Source organism: Beta vulgaris, chromosome 3 (genome assembly GCF_026745355.1).
Source record: "Beta vulgaris subsp. vulgaris cultivar EL10 chromosome 3, EL10.2, whole genome shotgun sequence".
NCBI classification, from domain to species: Eukaryota; Viridiplantae; Streptophyta; class Magnoliopsida; order Caryophyllales; family Amaranthaceae; genus Beta; species Beta vulgaris.
Window position 1 is genome coordinate 25,531,299 of NC_079204.1, and position 20,258 is coordinate 25,551,556.

General features: G+C 36.0%; 1 protein-coding gene across 1 annotated transcript; it reads left to right on the top strand.

The window, feature by feature from the left end:
- Positions 1-13,000: 13,000 nt before the first annotated feature.
- On the top strand, positions 13,001-14,541 carry LOC104906783 (probable aspartic proteinase GIP2). The gene has a single exon (XM_010695585.4). The coding sequence runs from the start codon at positions 13,121-13,123 to the stop codon at positions 14,306-14,308; it is 1,188 nt and encodes a 395-aa protein (XP_010693887.1). The 5' UTR covers positions 13,001-13,120; the 3' UTR covers positions 14,309-14,541.
- The last annotated feature ends 5,717 nt before the right edge of the window (positions 14,542-20,258 follow it).

Sequence of the window (20,258 nt, forward strand, 5' to 3'; positions counted from 1 at the left end):
TCCATAATCGTAGGTTGAGTTTCCATGAAATCTTCAAATTAATCTAGAAAAAGAACACCATAATTTTAATTGAAAAACAAAATAAAAACCTTACTTGAAATATTCATTACAATTAATTAGATATACATAAATTACATTTCATGTTTGTGTATGATATTGACCAAAAACCAACTTTTATATTTATAAGAAATTAAATGTAATTGTATGTTACCTACGATGTACATATGGCAAAGACCTAATGTACATGAGTTCCAACTCTATTAAAAGAAATGTAAATGAGTTCCAACTCACTTAAAGTAAACTCTCTTCTTCAATGCCAAACATTCATAATAACATTCAAGCACATGGGTGAAATTAGAACTCAGTTAAAAAAGGAATTCTTAATATTGTCCTTGAGAGTTAATGTACTTGTAGTGTAGCACCGATGTACATGTAGTGTAGCACCGATGTACATGATCAAACTCATTTGATTGTACCCATTACATATCCATTACCCAACCAAACAAAATACAAAGATGATCAAATTCTTCAAAAAGCAATATACTTAGAACAAAATTTTGCTTTACCTGAATTTTGCTTCGCTTTAACTGAATTTTGCTAAACTCATGTAGAGAACTTTTTTTGGTACTTGTCGATACTTACATTTATAATTTTATAGAACTTATTTTTGTAAGGTGAAGAACTTTTTTTCGGTATTTGTTAGAACTTGCATTTATAATTTAATGGAACTTATTTTTGTAAGATGAAGAATTTTTTTTGGATACTTGTCGGAACTTACATTTATAATTTAATGGAACTTATTTGTGTAAGGTGAATAGATAGCACGCTAAATAGTTTCCATGTTGATTTAGTTGTCTCATTTCAAGTTCAGATTTGACTACTTCATAAACTACAATTTTAAGTTGCAACATCTACCGTGATGCCAAAGACAGTAAATTGAAGAACTTCACGCCCAACACAATATGCCCTTAATTAAGAATGAAATTTACAAATAACAGAACACCGAAAAAACAAAAATCCCAAACATTACACAACCACAACACAAATTGGATCAAATTCAAAAGATAGCTTATAATTAGGAATCCATGAATTCAGAATAGAACGCAAGGCTACATATTTCCTATTGTCTGGCATTTTTCTTTCAATCATAGGAAAAATTATGTTTCTATCGTAAATGTATAATGGAATAGTACACCCAATTAAGGGGACAAGACACAGTAACTAGTTCACGCAGTGATAAAACCATGAATTCAATCAACCATGCTAGAAATTAACCAATAATAAGCACAATAATTTGTAGCAAAACCAAAAAAAAGCTTCAAACTATAGAAGAAGTACCAACCTTTTTATTGAATTTTCCCAGAACTTCTTTATCAAAAACGAAGATTTTCCCAATATATAGTCGCTCTAGATGGGAGATTCACTATGAACAATTCAATGAAAATCGAAAAATTAGATTGAATTCTACAAAAGTCAAGAGAAAAAAAGGACAAAATTGGAGATAAACTTGCCGAATCAAATTTCATGAACTAGGTTTATATTTTGTACCTGATTTTGAAAAATCAATTTTGAAGAATCAATTAGGACGAAAAAGTTGAGATTTTTGTTTGTAATCATATGCAGATGATGAGAGGTATGAATTCCTCAATGAGAAGAATAACGCTTCAGTCTTCACGCTCTCAAAAGTTTTTTTCCGCTAAAATCGCAAGCCTGTCGTGTCTATAGTGCTGGGTTTTGTTACTAGTGCTGGCCAAATCGCACATATTAAGCTATTCTCACATAACTATTCATTCTCACTGGATCCCGACTCTCTCTCTCTCTCTTTCTCTCTCTCTCTCTCTCTCTCTCTCTCTCTCTCTATATATATATTATATATTATATATATATATATATATATGTATATATATATATATATATAATATATATATTATAATATATATATATATATATATAATATGTATATTATGATTATAATATGTATATATATATATATATATATATATATGTATATATATATATATATATATATGTATATATATAAATATTTGTATATATATAATAATTATATATACATATATAATATATATATATACATATATATATATATATATTATACATATATATATATATATATATTACATATATATATATATATATATATATATATTATATATGTATATATATATATATATATATATATGTAATATATATATATTATATATGTATATATATATATATATATATATGTATATATATATATATATATATGTATATATATATATATATATATATGTATATATATATATATATGTATATATATGGGCAAGATCGCATGAGAATGCTCTTTACATGAGAAATGAGAATGAATCTCAATAACATGATGGGATAGAGTTACAACACTTGTTCATTAGAGTTATACCCCCCTAAAAAATTTCGAGCCTAAAAAAAATAAAAATTGAATTTTTATTTTAATATTCTTTTTTTTTTTTGGAGTTATATCACTTTTTCATTAGAGCTACATCACTTATTCATAAGAGTTATAGCGCATAAAATTCATTCTTATCTCTCATGTAAGTATGCATTCTCATATTAACTCACTTATATATATAGAGGAGGGCTCTTGTGAGAACACCTCCTCTATGTGAGAACACTTTTTTATGTGAGAACAAATCTGGACCTTTGGATCTAATCTAATCTATCCATCCTAAATACACTTATGAGTAATGGGATTTTCGTAATTTAGTTTAACCCTTACCCCCTTCTTCCCCCACCCCTTTCACGCTAATTTATTTCTCTCCCTATCTTCTCTTTCTATCTCCTCTGTATCGTCGTTCATGGAGTTTAGTTCTTCAAAGTTTTAGTTCGATTATTTGGGGATTCCACACTATTTTTTATAGAAATTGTTATGGTTACTATGATACAACAGAGGGTCACTATGATATATAGTAGATGGTTTGTGTTGGTTACTATGATATAGCAGAGGGTCACTATGATATATAGTAGAGGGTTGTGTTGGTTACTATGATACAGCAGTGGTCACTATGATATATAGCAGAGGGTTGTGTTGGTTACTATGATACAGCAGAGGGTTACTATGATATAGCAGGGGGTCACCATGATATGGAAATAGTAAATAATATATTTTTTTCTTGACTAATTTCTTTAAACATGTGATAGATTGGTTATTATGTTATAATACATGGTCACTATGATATTTTCTCATAGTTTTGCAGGCGTAGTTGCTCAATGTCGTTTTCTTGATTCTCTTGGTAACCTATGGATGAGATTCATTCTCACATAAAAAAGGGTTCTCACATAGGGACCTATTCTCACCGGATCCCAACCCTATATATATATATGGTACCTAGTTTATTTACTTTTACAGAAGTTTCATTTTTTTGGACTGATTTAATTTACTTGAAAAGTTTTTCTTTACTTTTAACATTACTTAAATTAAATTAAACATGTGTAAAGTGTGTTTTTACAAAATAAATTGAAATGTTTGTTGTCAATGATGATGTTGTATGGTCATTAATGTGCTTTTTTCCTTAAAAGTGAAAATTATTAAGTATAAGAAGTTGGATATTTGGTTATTTACTGATCAGGTAATATTATTTACTTTAGATAGTGTTTGAAAACTTGTATTTCATTTCAAGTAATGGAATTTAAATACGGAATTTAAAGTTTGTATTTTAATTCCTAATCATTGTTCCGATATAATGTTAGAAATTGATTATAAAGGTGGTTTGATGGATGATAAAGAAAAAGTATGGGTTCAATAATTCGAGAGAAGTAAAGATTAGAAAGAGAATGAGTGTAGTAAGGATATAGATAGACTTACTAATGGAATTGGGATATGTATGAGGTGAAAGTTTTCAATTGACAAGGTAGTAACTTGAATTTGAAATTCTACTATTATAGGCTTTTGATAAGAATTTGGACAAATTTCAAAATTTCAAATTATATGTCATCCAAGCAATAGATTTTATCCACGTCTAGAATTTGAAATGAAATCTTGCTGTCCAAACATTGCATTAATTTATTTTTGTTGTACTTTTGAGGGGTGAAATTGGTTTTCATCCTCATTATAGATTTAGATCTCATTAGAACCTATTCCTATATATATCACCCTTTCAAACTAATTTACCATGTACGTTTTACCCTCTATAATATAGAAACATTTTTTCTCATATAATCAATCGATACAATATATAGTTACTTCTATATTATATCTACTTTTTCTAACATAATTAGTTTTTTCTTTCATATAGTCACCTTCTCTATACTTATGATTACTTATTCTTTTATATCGATTGTTTTGTGACATAGTGACATCTTTGCAAAATTGGTCTCAACATCAAAAAACTATGGGCGGTTACACTAAACACCAACTTTGACTAGTAGGCAAAACACCACAAACTATTAACCTTGATGCAGTAAGAGTTACAAATGACTCCGAAGCTACTTTTTCCTGACACATGTTCACGTGACTTAGGTTTCTAATTAAGGAAAAAATAGGATAAATGAATGAAAATACGACAAAATTGAAAAAAAAAAAAAGTTATTACGCATGCCACACTGCCAGAAAGAAAACTGAGTTTCGGCCTAATTTATTACACTCGCTGCACCCAAGCCAACAATTTGTCATGTTTGGACTACTAGTCAAAGTTGAAACAGTTGGATGCACCGTGGCATAGTTTGTGGTATACTTAAACATGGTAGTATTAGGTGTTAGATTTCATCCCGTTGAACGCAAAGGATTTTGGCTGTAAGCTTGTCGCGACTCACCGGTGGAGGTTGCGACTTGCTGTAGCCCCGCTTCTCGTGGTTCTTGCCTTATTTCGTGGTAGATCGTCGTAAGCCTACTGCGACTTGCAGTTCTCAAGGTATCTAAAATATTATATTTTCCTCTTATTTCTTGATTTATTTCGTAGTTGTTTTATAACCCTCATATAAATAGCGTATTGGCCATTTTTCTTAATCATTCATTAATATAACACTAAAACACAAGCATACCCTACTCTCTCTAAGATTTTGTGGTTCTTGAGAAATGCCAATCTTTGATCCAGGTGCACGGAGTCAGAGATAGTTATGTGAACCTTGGGGGACGAACATCATTGTGAATCTGCACCGGTGATCACGAAATTCGTTTTTAAGGTACTGGCCATGATACCACGGTGCAACTTGTTCTTGTAATTCAAGTTAAGTTATTTAATTTCATCTGCAGATTTATATCCTACAGTTTAGAAATTAATTTGTTTTGTTGAAATCATTTCTAATTCTCAGAGTATATTTTTCCCTGATATGTCAAAGTTGGAACCTTTAAATGGAACTAACCATAAAAGGTGGTCATAAAAGTTTGTGATTGTGTGTGAACAAGTAGATCTTGACTATGTGTTGTTCAATGATCCACCTCCTAAAAAGGATGGTGTAGATGCTACATCTAAGACTATCATTATTGTTGATACTCCTTCCTAAGAGAAATATGAGAAAACCCCTAAATTTGATGGAGGGATAAGTATGAAAAAAATTTACCAAGGATGATAAGATTTTTAAGGGCAACATGATGAACCTAATGACAAATCCCATATTTGATTTGTTTGTATCCTGTAAGACTGCAAAAATCAATATGGATTTTTATGGAGAAAAAGTATGGTATTGATGATGCAGAGAAAAAGAAGTATGTTACTAGAAACTGGCTGAACTTTAAATTGGTAGATAACAAGCCAATTGTGGGACAAGTTCATGTGTATGAGAATTTAGTTGCTGAAGTTCATGATGAAGGAATGAAGATGTGTGAAATTCTTCAAGGTAATGTTATGATTGAGCTTTATGGGAAGCCAAGAGGAGATTCCAAGAAGTTCATCAGCAAGGGTCAAAAGCCCCTTGACAAGGGGAAGTTTAAGCACAATGGGAGGATTGAGAAGAAGTCGGGTTATTGTTACAACTGTGGCAAGTCGGGTCTAGGGGTGATAATGAGCCTGACAAGCTCGCAAGCAACTCGGGCTCGGCTCGGTCAAAGCTCGGCTCGTTGAAGCTCGGCTCGAACTCGGGCTCGGCTCGAGACTTAAAAGCGAGCCGAGCCGAGCTAGGCAAAGCTCGGCTCGTAAAGCTCGTGAGCAGCTCGTTTATTATTTATAAAAAAATTATATTAAAAAAATATTTTAATTAAAAAAATTTAATATACAATTTATATTTAATTTAGATTACAAATTATATATTTTAATTTGTGATCCAACTTCATCTACTCCACTAGGCACTAAAGTCCCACATTGGTTAAGAAAACAAGGATCAACCTTATTTTTTTATAAATAGCTACTATTCCTTACTTCAACTTAAAGTTTAATTTTGTATCTCCTTGGTTGGAAAACAAAAACTATACTTTATTTTTTCATAGAGGGAATGAAGTATAATTTTAAATATCTGATTATTTAATACTTAAAATATTTGATAATTTTTCTTTAGCAAAACATGGAGTCCCACATTGAAATTTTAACAATGCTAGGAGGGATTCCAAGTTATAAAAGCATATGTAAACAAAACAAGGGTATAATGAGTTTTTTTTCTTAACAAAACATGGAGTCCCACATTGAAATTTTAGCAATGCTAAGAGGGATTCCAAGTTATATAAGCATATGTAGAATGAGTTTGTTTATCTTAAACAAAACATGAGTTCCACATTGAAATGGGGATAGTGAGTTTGTTTTTCTTTAACAAACCATGAAGTCCCACATTGAAATCTTAGCAATGCTAAGAGGGAAATCAAGTTATAAAAGCATATGATGGGTGAGTGAACAAGCTCACCTACTTCGAGCCTAAACGAGCTCATTAGTCGAGCCTAAACGAGCTCGCGAGCTGAGCCTAAACGAGCTCGCGAGCCGAGCCTAAACGATCTCGGAGCCGAGCTCGAGCCCCAAATTTCCATCACGAGCCGAGCTCGAGCTCGGCTCTCCCAAGCTCGTGAGCTCACGAGCCGAGCCAGTCGAGCCTGGGAAATTTTAAACGAGCTCGAGCCAAGCCTAGTGCTATTCGGGCTCGGCTCGCTCGATAAGCACCCCTAGTCGGGTCATTATGCTTCTGTTTGTCCAACCAAAAGGAAAGGCGCTAGTTCGGGTCAAGACTCGAAGGATCAAGACAAAGGTCAAGCAAAGTTGTTGCAGTGAATTTTGAGGTTAATCTGGTGGAGAATAATTATGAGTGGATAGTAGACATAGGAGCCTCTCGTCACTTCTGTGCAAACGAAGATTTATTTGTGGGATTTGAAGAGGTGGATGGGGTTCACCAAGTCTATATGGGAAATGATAGCAAATCTCAAGAGCTCAAAAAAAGGAAAGTTCTCCTGAAGTTGACATCATCTGGGAAATCATTAGCTCTCCGTAATGTTTTATATGTCCCCTCCCTTCGTAGAAATTTGATTTCTGGTAGTTTGGTTAGTAAAGCAGGTGTTAAGTTAGTTTTTGATGCCAATAAGGTAGTGTTGATTCGCAATAGCGAGTATTGGAATGGGGTATGTTGATGTTAGTCTGTTTATTTTGGACATTGTAACTCCTATTTAAATGAATAAGATTCCTTCTTCTGCTTATATTGTTGAGTCTTGTAAATCTGTGGCACTGTCGTTTAGGTCATGTGGTGGCTGGTTTAATATATAGTCTTTGGCAAATGAACCTATTACATGACGTGATTGATGATGGACTTAACAAGTGCGAAGTGTGTGCTGAAGCAAAACTTGTAAGAAAGCCATTTAAACTAGTTACTAATAGAGTGTTTGAGCTATTAGAACTAATTCACACTGATCTGGCAGACTTTAAGAATCTTGAATGTCGGTGTGGTATGAAATATTATATTACCTTTTTGAATGATTGTTCAAGGTACCGTAAAGTTAACCTGTTAAAGTCTAATAATCAGGCTGAATAGAAATTCTTGGTTTATAAGGCAGAAGATGAAAGTCAATTGGACCGAAATTCAGTCTGACCGTGGAGGGGAATATGGGTCTGATTTCATTTAAAATCTATGTAGGAAAGAAGGCATTATTCATGAGATTTTTTCTGCACCATATACCCCTCAGCAGAATGGTATATGTTATTTCACTAGGAACAATACAAGATGGGGTGAATTGTATGTGTAGAAATAAACGTAACTTTTTGCAGAATTTCAAACTTAAACAAATAAACAAGCTAAAGGAACACAAGGGATTTTTACGTGGAAAAACTTCTTGGGCCCAACAAGAAGAAACAACCTCGATCACTAGGGATTTTAAACTCAACTCTTTCACTAATTAGGCCAAACAACTTTGTTACAACCTAATTCTACTCACGAGCCACACCTTGAGTTCCTAAACTCAAGTTCCTGAACAATTGTTCCCTTAATAGTTGTTCCTCTAACCTTCACTTGAAGTTTTCTCCTTTTACTTGCTTTACTCAAAGCTTCTCTCTTACATAACTTCACTCAAAGTTCCCTTACCCCAAAAACCAAAACGCAATTGATCGAATAAACTTAGTGGAATTAGAGTAAGAAGGCAAAGAACAAATGGCTTTTATGAGAGAATGAAGGCACTGACACTTTACTTAGTTAAACTCAGTAAATCACTTAGTCACACACTCTTTGAATCTTAATTAGACATTAGTATTTATAGTACTAATGACTTACAACGTGGGATTAAAATATGTAGTAGTGGTAAAACCATTATTCCATGATGTTCCTTACTCGGAGGAATACGTTCCTTAAACATCCCATGATCTCCATGATCACTGTTAAACGTGGGAGTGTTTTTATTTACTGCTCCTTAATTTTAGCAACCACCTTAAGCATTACTCGAAAATCTGATTTAAATAAAAACATATTAATTAATAAAACCAAAATAAAATCCTTTTAATAAAAATATTATCTTTAAATTATTTCCGTAAAAACCGAAAAGCATTTTTATTATCTTTGGATAAATAAAATCTTTTCCTCAAAAAAATTTTCCATAAAATCAGAGCTTTCCTTAAATAATACGGTTACCTAGATTCTAGACATAATTTACTCAACTACCATAAGTGTACCGTTGTAATACTTCATCCTAAGTCTAGTTCCCTTTAATTGTTAGTTCCTTTGACTTATAAGTTCATCGCCAATTCGTCTGTTCCTTTCTAAGGAACAAACGATCATTCTCATTCTAAACTACCATAGTTCCTTACCATCTTCACTCGTTCCTTTACACTGGAACTAGAAACAAAAAGCCTCACTCTAGTGTTCGTGCTCCAATGCAGCTCCAGTACCAAATAGAGAAACATCTTCACTTAGTCTTCAAAATCCAAACTTGATTTCTTCCTTGACTTAGTATTCTCTTTGTTTCTTTCATTGATACCTTGAAATTCACTCACATAAACAACTTGTTAGTCCAGTACTTAGTTTACATCTTTGTTCCTTTGTCATCATCAAAACTAGGGTTCAACAGTATAGCGGAAAGGAATAATAGAAATTTGAAGGAAATGATGAATTTTATGCTTTAAAGTTATGGTCTCCTTGATGGGGGGAAGTTGTTCTGTTTGCAAACTATATTTTGAACAGGGTATCTCATAAGAAGTTAGACAATACTCCATTTGAGCTATGGAGAGGTTTTGTGTCAAATATGAAATTCACGAAAGTGTCGGGGTGTCTAGCTAAAGTGGGTATGCGGTCATTCAAGAGGACTACTATTGGAGTCAAGAGCTTTAATGTTGTTTTCATTGTTTATGCTGAAAATAGTGATGCCTATAGATTTCTGAGGTTGGATGACATGTCTATGTGTGAAGCTTGAGATGCAAAATTCTTTGAAGAGGTATTTTTTCTTTGAAGAAAATTAGACATAGTGACAATGCTCCCACTATGAGGGTTTTGTCTGGTGATGCAGGTCCTCGGGTTACTTCGAGTGAGGTAGGTCAGTCAAATGAGCCTAGAAGAAGTAAAAGACAAAGGGTGTAATTAATTTTTGGTCCGGATTTCATTACTGCATTTATATCTGAGTTTATAACTTTAGAGGTCATGGATATGTCATTATTTATGGTGGTTGAGGATCCCAAGACATTTGAAGAAGCCATGATTCCACAAATGCTAGTTTCTGGAGGGAAGCAGTCAACAATGAGTTGGATTCCATCATGGCGACTAACACCTAGGAACTTGTAGACTTGCCTAGAGGGAATAGGCCGATTAGCTGCAAGTGAATTTTCAAGAGGAAGTTGAAAATTAATGAAACCGTGGAACGATTCAAGGCAAGATTTGTTATTAGAGGATTTACTCAAAAATTTGGAGTGAATTATTTCTATACTTACTGTGACTAAAATTACTACCATTCGTGTTTTATTTGCTTTAGCTTCTTTATTTAATCTGCTTGTGCATTAGATGGATGTGAAGACATCTTTCTTGAATGGAGATCTTGATGAATAAATATATATGAAACAACCTCCTGTTGCGCAATACCAGGGATGGAGAAGAAAGATGTGTAGGCTGAAGAAGTCTCTCTATGGCCTCAAGCAGGCTCTAAAATAATGGTATGAAAAATTTCATAAGACTATCATTAGTTTTGAATTTGTTGTGAATGGTTCAAATTCATGTGTGTATCCAAAGGTAAAGGGCTCTAATTGCATAATCATATGCTTATGTGTTGATGACATGCTTCTGTTTAGTGCAAGTCTTTATGCCATAGAGGAAACTAAGAGAACACTGCCTTCTAAGTTTGAGATGAAGGACTTAGGTGTAGTCGATATGATATTCGGGGTAAAAGTTGTTAGAACTCCTAAGGGTTATTCATCGTCTCATCTCATTATGTGGAGAAAGTGTTAAACAAATTTGATTGTTTTGATGATCCTCCAGTCAGGACTCCCTATGATTCTAGTGTTCAATTACTTAAGAATAATGGTGATGATGTGTCACAAAGTGAATATGCGAAGGTTATAGGTAGTTTGTTATTTTTGATGAATTATACTCGTCCTAATATTGCTTATGCAGTGATTAGGCTCAACAAATACACTCATAATCCTAGTTTGGATCACTAGAAAGCTCTTAAAAGACTATTGAGATATTTAGGAGGAACCATGGACTGGAGGTTAAAATTCGTGGGGTTTCCAACTGTCCTAGAAAGGGTATTGTGATGCTAATTGGGTGACTAATAGCGATGAGGTGAGTTCTACCATTGGGTATGTCTTCACTCTTAATGGAAGTGCAGTATCATGGAAGTCTTCAAAGCAGACATGTATTGCTCGATCTACTATGGAAGCTGAGTTCATTGCCATGGATCTTGCTACTCAAGAGGCTGAGTGGTTGACGAACCTTTTGGAAGACATTCCTTTGCGGGGGAGACGGACTCCTTTTGTGTCAGTTCATTGTGATTCACAAGTTGCGATAGGGGTTGCCAACAATAGTGTTTATAATGGCAAGAAAAGACACATTTGAGTCAGACATGCGAGTCTGTGAGGTAATTTATTGTGGTTATTGTCATCTCTCTAGAGTTTGTGAGAACTGAAAGGAATTTGGCTAATGTTTTTACTAAAGGATTGAGCATGAAGTTAGTATTAGAATTTTCAAGAGGAATAGGTTTGAAACCTTTGTAGGTTATTGCAATCTTGAATTCTATACTAAACTTATTTATGACTTCTCATTAATATACTCTTTAGTCTAATTTGAGTGGTTCTTGTTGAATAGGTTGCATGTTTATATTTTTAGATTTTGTTGAATAGGTTGCATGTTTATATTTTAAGATTTGGTGTACATGGCCTTTGGCTGATTCAATTTAACTGGACGTAATGGACATGATATTTCTATGGCCATTATAGTTGATTCAATTTATTTGAACATAATAGAACATCGTGGATGAGTGTGAAGGGATGACCTCCTTCTGTCGAATGCCGTTCTTGTAGGCATTTTAGAGCACTCTTTGTAATCCCAAGGTGGTGGGCAGGATTGTTGAACTGTATAACCAATCATTTGAAAGACATGTGATTTGTCTTGGAGGCAAAATGAATTGTATGTTCAACTATGTTGTATGTTGTTCATGGGACAATTCATGGACAATGCGGTGTTTCTCAAGCCTTGAAAGTAAGATATGTGCTATCGGGTCCCTCTCCCTCCGCTCTCCTACAAGTTCAATCTTAAGTACTTGTAGTGACGGGACACCCATCTCACTAACATGTTAGTTCAATCCTTTGACACTGATATGTAAATATTAAACTTTTCGTTTACTGTTCATTCTCATTTCTTTAGAACTTTGCATTTGTGAGGGATTGTTGGATTTCATCTTGTTGAACGCGAAGGATTTTGGCCGTAGGCTTGCCGTGACTAGAGCCTTGAGCTTGCCACGACTAGCGGTGGAGGTTGCGACTCGCGGTTTCTCCGTGTCTCGTGGTTCACTGGTTCATGCCTGGTTTTGCGCAGTGACTCGCGATATTTGAGGTATTTGAAATATTATATTTTCCTCTTATTTTCGGATTTTGTTTCGGCGGCATTTTATAACCGTCATATAAATAATGTATTGGCCGTTTTGATTTTTGTAGATTTATATCCTACCTTACGTTGACCCTAAATTTTAATATTGATCATATCGACTAAACCTTTATTGTTAGATAATTAGATTGAGTCCATCAATTTGGACCAACTTTGGAGTTCACCCAATACCCATACAACTTATTTCTTCGTATCAAGCAATACGGATAACTAGATAAGCTCATAAGTCATAACTACTCTGGACATTAAGATAAGCTATACACCACGGCCCACCACTCTCCCTCAATTATTTCTTACCTACTCAATGCCAATTCGCCCAACTTTTAGGCGAACAAAATTACCATCACCTCAAAATACCACGTTGTCCACTTAAAACAACCTACCGTACACATTATCACACAACGTCGCGTATTCGCGTACATCTTTCATCTTACTTTAGTTTCCTACTCAGCAACACCCTAGCACTTATCCACATATCAACCGTCCAACTAACTCCCACTAATCAACGCTCACAATTTCTCCTCACTTTCTTAACCTTCTATTTCCGCGGCGCCTCACCAACGCATTTTTCCTCACCTCTTTATTCCTTCCAAACGCCAAACACCCCCTTATTTTCTTCTCTCCTCAATTTTCTCTCTCAATCTCCTCAAATTTTCTTTCTCCCATGGCTTCTCTCAGTCTCCTCTTCTTCCTCTTCCTTCAACTCCCACTTTCTCTCTCCTCAACCCTCTTCCTTCCTCTCACAAAAGACCCATCAACAAACCAATACTTGACCCGAATCCATCATGGATCAGCCCAACTACCCACTTCCCTCATCATAGATCTCAACTCTCCATTCCTATGGCTTGATTGTTCTTCATCCCCTAAACCAATCACAGCCGTCCATTGTCGATCCATTCAGTGCACTTCCGCCGCACCAAATCCCTGCCCTTCTTCACTTTCCTCAAATCAACAAGCATGTTCTGTCCTTTTACAAAATCCCACTACTAAAGTCTCTGCAACAGGGGAGCTCGTTGAAACAACTGTTTCCTTCCATGATCAAATCTCACCCGTTGATTCCTTCCTCCTCTCTTGCGCTCCGTCGATTTTACTCTCCGGTTTACCCTCGGGTGCGAAAGGGGTTTTCGGGCTGGGCCGGGTCCGAACAGGTGCTATCTCTCAGATTTCCCACTTTCTTGACCATCCTAAGAGGTTCTCGCTTTGTTTGTCGTCGGAGAGCGGGATGATTTATTCGAGTGATGATGATATCGATGTGTTTAAATCGATGACTTACACTCCACTTTTGGAAAATAAGGGCGATGGTAGCTACATTATCACCCTCAAAGCCGTCCAAGTCCAGAATAAGAAGCTACGGCTGGAAAATGTTGAACCAAACATGCTCTCGAGTTCGATGAAAATCAGCACAGTCGATACATATTCGAGAATGGAAACGATGGTATACCGGGAATTTGTGACAGCCTTTGTAAATGAGGCGGAGTCTTTGAACTTGAACATGAAGAGGGTTTCATCTCAAGGAGGATTTGAGGTATGTTACAGTGTTGTGGAAAGGTCTACAATAGTGGTACCTGTGATTGATCTTGTTTTGCAGAGTGAGATGGTGAAGTGGAGGATTTATGGGCATAATTCAATGGTGAAAGTGAATGATGAAGTGATGTGTTTAGGGTTTTTAGATGGTGGATTGGATTTAGGAGATGGAATTTCAATCATTTTGGGGGCTCATCAATTAGAAGATAATTTGTTGGAATTTGATTTGGTTAGTTCAATGCTTGGATTTAGTTCTTCTTTGATAAAATCGAAAACTAGTTGCTCTTATTTGAGTTCGTCTGCTATGCATAGAAGTGCCCAAGCCTAGCTACTGAGATATTTTGTAAATTTTTTTTTTAATTTTTGAATTTTGGTGGGAGAGGAGTAATTCTGAAGGATGTAAGATGTGGTCAGTGCCAATTTTTGAATTTTGACTACATTTTTTAGGGGATTTTTGACTCTATTATAGGAATATGCTTTTGGCATAATCTTCCTCGTTTGTATATGGGAATGTTTTATTATGAATAATTTCTATGGTAAGGAAATAACTAAATTTAAGTATGTTCCATGAATTATGATGAAGAATATTCGGAGTATATAGATAATGGATTTTTCTAATCATTATTTAAGAGAATCAAAAATTATATATAATGTCTTATACTGAATAAAAAAATAGTCAATTAGGAACATGATATTTGGAAAACTGACAACTAAAAAGTGAAAATCAACTTTCTGGTATTGGTATTTAGTTTTCAAAAAAAACAGAAAACTGAAAACAAAAAACGATAACGAATGGCCTTAAGATATCATTATATAAAAAGTTCTTATTTCAAAATCTAACTAAATTAAAACAATCTTACATGATTATCTCTATATTAAATATTTATCCTTATTAATTATCTCCAAATAGAATATTGTTGTATTATATTCTTTTTAATGAAATCTTGAAATTCTTAACTTATACCTTGTGGTATAGGTTAGAAAATTCCATAGTTAATATTAGTAGTTGATGGTTTATGATTTAAAAAAATATATGCTTAATGTTAAGTAGTGCTAAACTCGTAAATTAGTACTACTATCCCCAACAGTAGGTTTTACAATAAAATACTTCTGCAACAATGTCTGGACCCAAAACCCGAACCTGAGCTTCGCCTTCAGACCGGTTGGAATATCTCTTTTAACCGACGGGAACTGCTCTACCTTTTCAAGATGAAATGTGCGCCATTTTGCCGGTCTCAACAGGTCAACACTCAAGGGTTTTTTTTTTTGGAGTGCAACGGTTACTTTACCGGAGGGGGAGGTCATTTTTACCTCCCTATAAATATGACCATTTGTCCTTTTTGAATTCACTTTCACATCTTTAAGAGAATTTTCTAGAGAGAGAGATTTTGCTCAACTTTTCACTGAACTTTAGAAAGAGAAAGAGCCTTCGTCCAAGATCTTGATAACATTTTTCAATCCGTCCAAGCAATTTCAACAGGTATTCCTTTCTTCCTTTAGCTCTTAATTTGCGCTTTTCTTTTTCATTCTTTTTAAGAAAAAAAATGGATTTCTCCTCTTCATCGAACAGTCTCGGCCGCTTAAGGGTTGGTCTTAACTAGTGATGGCCACTGGTGCGGGCTGGGCGGGCCGGACCGTGGGCCAAAGCGGGCTGGACTGAGATTTCACAGCCCAGGACCGGACCGTGAAAATCATGGGTTGGGTGGGCTGGTCCGCGGGCTGAAAACTCTTGGCCCACACCGGTCTGTTACCGGTTTTCACGGTTGAGAAGCGCTTCTGGCGGTTCGTGGGCATAGTGGGCTGGACCGGGCCGGCATGAGATATTTTTTTTCAAAATTATATCATTAAAATTATTCATTATTGTTACATAAAATCTTTAAAATGAATAAAAATATATACAATAATTAAAATTAATGAATAGTTTCATTATTTTAAAATTTGACTGAACTATAATATATGCAATTTGATTAAAATATATAATTTGATTAAAATATACACAATTTGGTTCAATAATAACTTGGACTGGGCTGGGCTGGTTCATGGGTTGGGCTGGACCGGTTTCGTGGTCCGGGCTGGGGGATTTTAGTAGCGGGCTTTAGTGGGTTGGGCTCAAGAAATTTGGCCCATGGCCCACCTACCAATTTCACGGTTCGAGCTGGGCTGTACCGAGCTTTTTGCGAGCCCGGCCCACACGGCCCACGAGGTGGGCTGGGTTGGATGGGCTGGATTGGCCCGCACTGTTGGCCATCTCTAGTCTTAACCCTAGAACAGATAACCTTTCTTCTTCGACACATTCTAGAGCTGAGCCTATTCAGGCCGGACATGCATTTTATTTTTGTGGACATGGACGACAAAGTCAGACGAGCCAGTCTTTACCTGTGGAGGGTAATCTGGCGCGCGTCAAGAAAACAACTCGCATTAGACGAGGGGTAAACCTCCCGGCCTCAAGCTCGGAAGTGGAGGCATCAACAGGCCGAATCCCTGAAGAAGGGGAGCGCGAGATTCAAAGTGCTCGACCAGCCAACTGAACTCCCTCTCCTGAGAACGTCCAGGAAGAGAGAATTACTTAGACGAACTCTGAGGCCAGCCCGTCCGGACAAGATATGGCGACGGACGAGACCAATGAGGTGGAGGTTTCCTCCAACCCGTCCTATGATTCGGAGGAGCCATCCTATGATAGGTCCTCTGTCAGACCTTAGGTTCATCCTCATTGACAATAGTTGGCTTGGACGAGTAGGTTCAGACCTTAAACACTTTTTCTCAGCAATTCTAAAACAGGGGTTCTCCTTTGTATTGGCGGGTAAGGAGGATACCATAGTTAGTGCCTCTGCCGACCATTTTGCTGTTTACCAGTTGGCTCTAGACGCAGGGTTACGGTTTCCCTTGCATCCATTCATAAGCCGCCTTCTTCATCATTACAACATTGGCCATAATCAACTGGCCCCTAACTCATGGCAGAACATCCTAATGTTCTTGGTCGTTTGTGAGTTAAAGGGAGTTAATCCCTCTTTGACCTCCTTTACTCAGATACATTATGTATCTAAGGTCCCCAAAACACTAGATGGAGCTTGGTTCAGCGTCTGCAATCGTCATGGCTTCCTAACGTCTTGGGATAAAACGTCCAAAATGAACGCTTGGAAAGCAGAATTCATCCAAGCTCCCACTCAAGCAGTAGCCAGACGCTGACGCTAATTCAGTCGAGCCCTAACTAACACCGGACGAACGGCTTCATTCCTAGAGCTAGAGGATGATTCAGCCGAGGAAATGATGGAATACTTCCGAATTGCGGAGTACTCTACCCCTAACAACTCGTCCTTCAAAGGTCCGTCCAACTGGATTCCCTTTAAGGAGATGTTTTATAATGACAATTTTCTGGTTGCTGCAGGCTTGCGGCAGGTCGGGGATATAGAGGTATATTTGCTCTGATCTTGCTAAGTAAATAGCTTCGTCTATGACTGTATCTTAACCTCAGTGCTTTTCTTTTTCAGCTGCAGCCAAAGTTGTCCTAAAAAGGTCTTGGCTAGGGTACATAAGCATGTCTAAATTTACCAGCTCGTTGTGGAAAGAGTACAACAAGTCTGGTTCTGAAAAAATGACGGACACTTTGGTATTTTTTTTGGCCGGCTAGCATCTTCTCTGGACGAACCCTTCTCTAGATTGTAAGGCGTCCAAGAAACCTTAAGCCGGTCTCTTTCAGCGCATGAGGCTCGTTAGGGAATCAATAACTTGATTGATTTCTTGGATGAGTCAAAACCTATAAAGGCTTCCCTCTTCGAAGAGAAAAGCGACCATGCTCCCTATGGCCGGTTTTCTTCCTTGGCTAGGGGGGTCCAGAGAGTTCTTTTAACTCATTTGAACGAATTCCTATCCAGCTTGAAAGACGACAAAGCTCCATATGGCCGGTTTTCTTCCTTGGGTAGGAGTCGTTCAGAGAGTTCCTTTAACTCATTTGCACGAATTCCTATATATCCAGCTCGAAAGGCGGCCAAGCTCCCTATGGCGGGCTTTCTTCCTTGGCCAGCCATAGGGAGCTTGGCCGCCTTTCGAGCTGGATATATAGGAATTCGTGCAAATGAGTTAAAGGAACTCTCTGAACGACTCCTACCCAAGGAAGAAAGGGGTCATCCAGAGAGTTCCTTTAACTCACATGAACGAATACCTATCCAGCTCGAAAGGCGGCCAAGAAATTCAATGACGATCTTCTCCTTTGGCAATACCTCGTCCTGGAACCATCGTTTTATTTGTATTATTCTACAGTACATTACTAAAAAGATATGGTGTTTTCATCCAATTTCATAAATTTATATGCATTAACCTTGTACTGTGTACTTCCTCTATTTCTAAATATAATTTTTATTTCTTTTGGGCACAAGTATTAAGGTAAAATCATAAGTGGGACCTTAGTCGTATTAAATCAAACTTAAAAATTAAAGTAGGTACACGATTCATAAATCATTTATTGATGAAAAAGAATGTGGACCACTTTACAAAGTCATCTTGTTTATGGGGAGGTAGGTAATATAAAAAAAAGAAAGTTAAATAATATCTTAATTAGTGGACTCATACCAAAAAAGAAAATGAGAAATCTATTTGAAACAAACATAAATGAAAAAAAATAAAAACTCTATTTAGCAACGAAGAGATTATATTACTTCCTCAAATTTAACATCATCCACTTTTAGTTTACATCAAAACCAATAAAATGAGAATAAAGCTAGTGAGAGAAATGAAAAAGGTGGAGGTAATAAAAGAGAAACACTTTTAAAGTAATGAGATGTGAGTATTAAATAAAAAGATTTAGCAAGTCTTTTATTCTAATTTTAAAAAGTAACATACCAAAAGAAAGGTTAGTTGCCCAAGAATTTGGTAGGGATGTATTTGGCATCACTCTTCTGGAAGCATTATTGATAATAAGAAATGATGTCATATCAATCTTCCACCTCCGCATTACTTGTCTTTTATTTTACCTATTGTGGAACCTTACTGATAGTCTATCATACAAGCTAAGGGCTTCAAATGAGTCTTGTTTAGACTTTTTGATTGGCAAGTAAAATATTATCCCCCAAGATATTCTTCAATGGAGACTTGTGCAACGATGTCCTAGTCAGATAAATCCGATCCCGAGCTCCGTTCTCAAACCTGCAAAAAATGGACCCACCCTGGAGGTTTTGGTGGTGGTTCCCCTCCGAAGTTTAAGCTATATATCAGCAGTGAAAAGGAAAATTAGAGAGACAGTGAGAGAGAATTTCTCCAGAGTAAGGGCACACTGTTTAACGAATTACCTTTCTCTTGATTTTAAAGGGAGTATTTATAGAGTTTGGGATCTAATTGCTGCCCTTTGAGGTCACCATAGTTTAAGGGTACCTGATTGGCTAGGCAATCAGAAGATGACATATGGCAATCTATGATTTGGTGATAAACATCAACCAATCATATGCAGCCGTTTTTTGGGGTTTCGGCCCTGAATATTCTTTCTGGCCAAAAGATGAGCTTTTAATCTTCTCTTAATAAAACTTAGAGTGTAAGCCTTTTTTTTACTCCTTTGGAAGGGACACGTTGACATTCTAGATGATTCCAAGTGTTTCTTAGGGAGCCGTTGATTTATGTAGGCTACAACATCTATACAAATATATTAAAAGGCGTGCATAAACAAGAAAATATGCCACGTGGCGCTCTCCCTAGAGAGTTTTAGTTCATCTAATTCATGTACAATAAAAAAATTAAGAAATTGCATAGTATAGGGTTTGATCTCGAGACCTCAAGTGCATATACTAAAGTTTTAACCATTAGGCTAAGTTGTATTTAGTGTTATTATCATAAAGTATTATTTTAATAAATGAAATTTTTTCTTACCCGTGGCATAGCCTGGGCCTAATAACTAGTTTACCCCTAAAATATGGCCCCAAGACGGTTAATGCCCTTTTAACTGAGGAAGTTACCTCATTTAAAAAGAGGCAAAGCCACGCCATTTATTGGGCTTTACTGGTCATATTTAACCAGTTTAATAATTGTCGGTCACTTTTAACCAGTTTAGAAGGTTTTATCACCCCCTATATTTATTTCCCCTTTGTCCTTACTTTAATCATTTTACACCTCGAGAGAAATTTTCTAGAGAGAGAGGCTCTGCATTTTTCTTATCTTCTAGAGAGCGAGTGAGTTTGTCCAACTTTCATTTTCTTCTCCGAATCGTCCAAGCGCTTCGTTAGGTATCCTTTCTTTCTCCTTTGTTCTCCTTTATTCTTCATTTTTTCTTAAAAAAAATCAATAAAATTGATTCC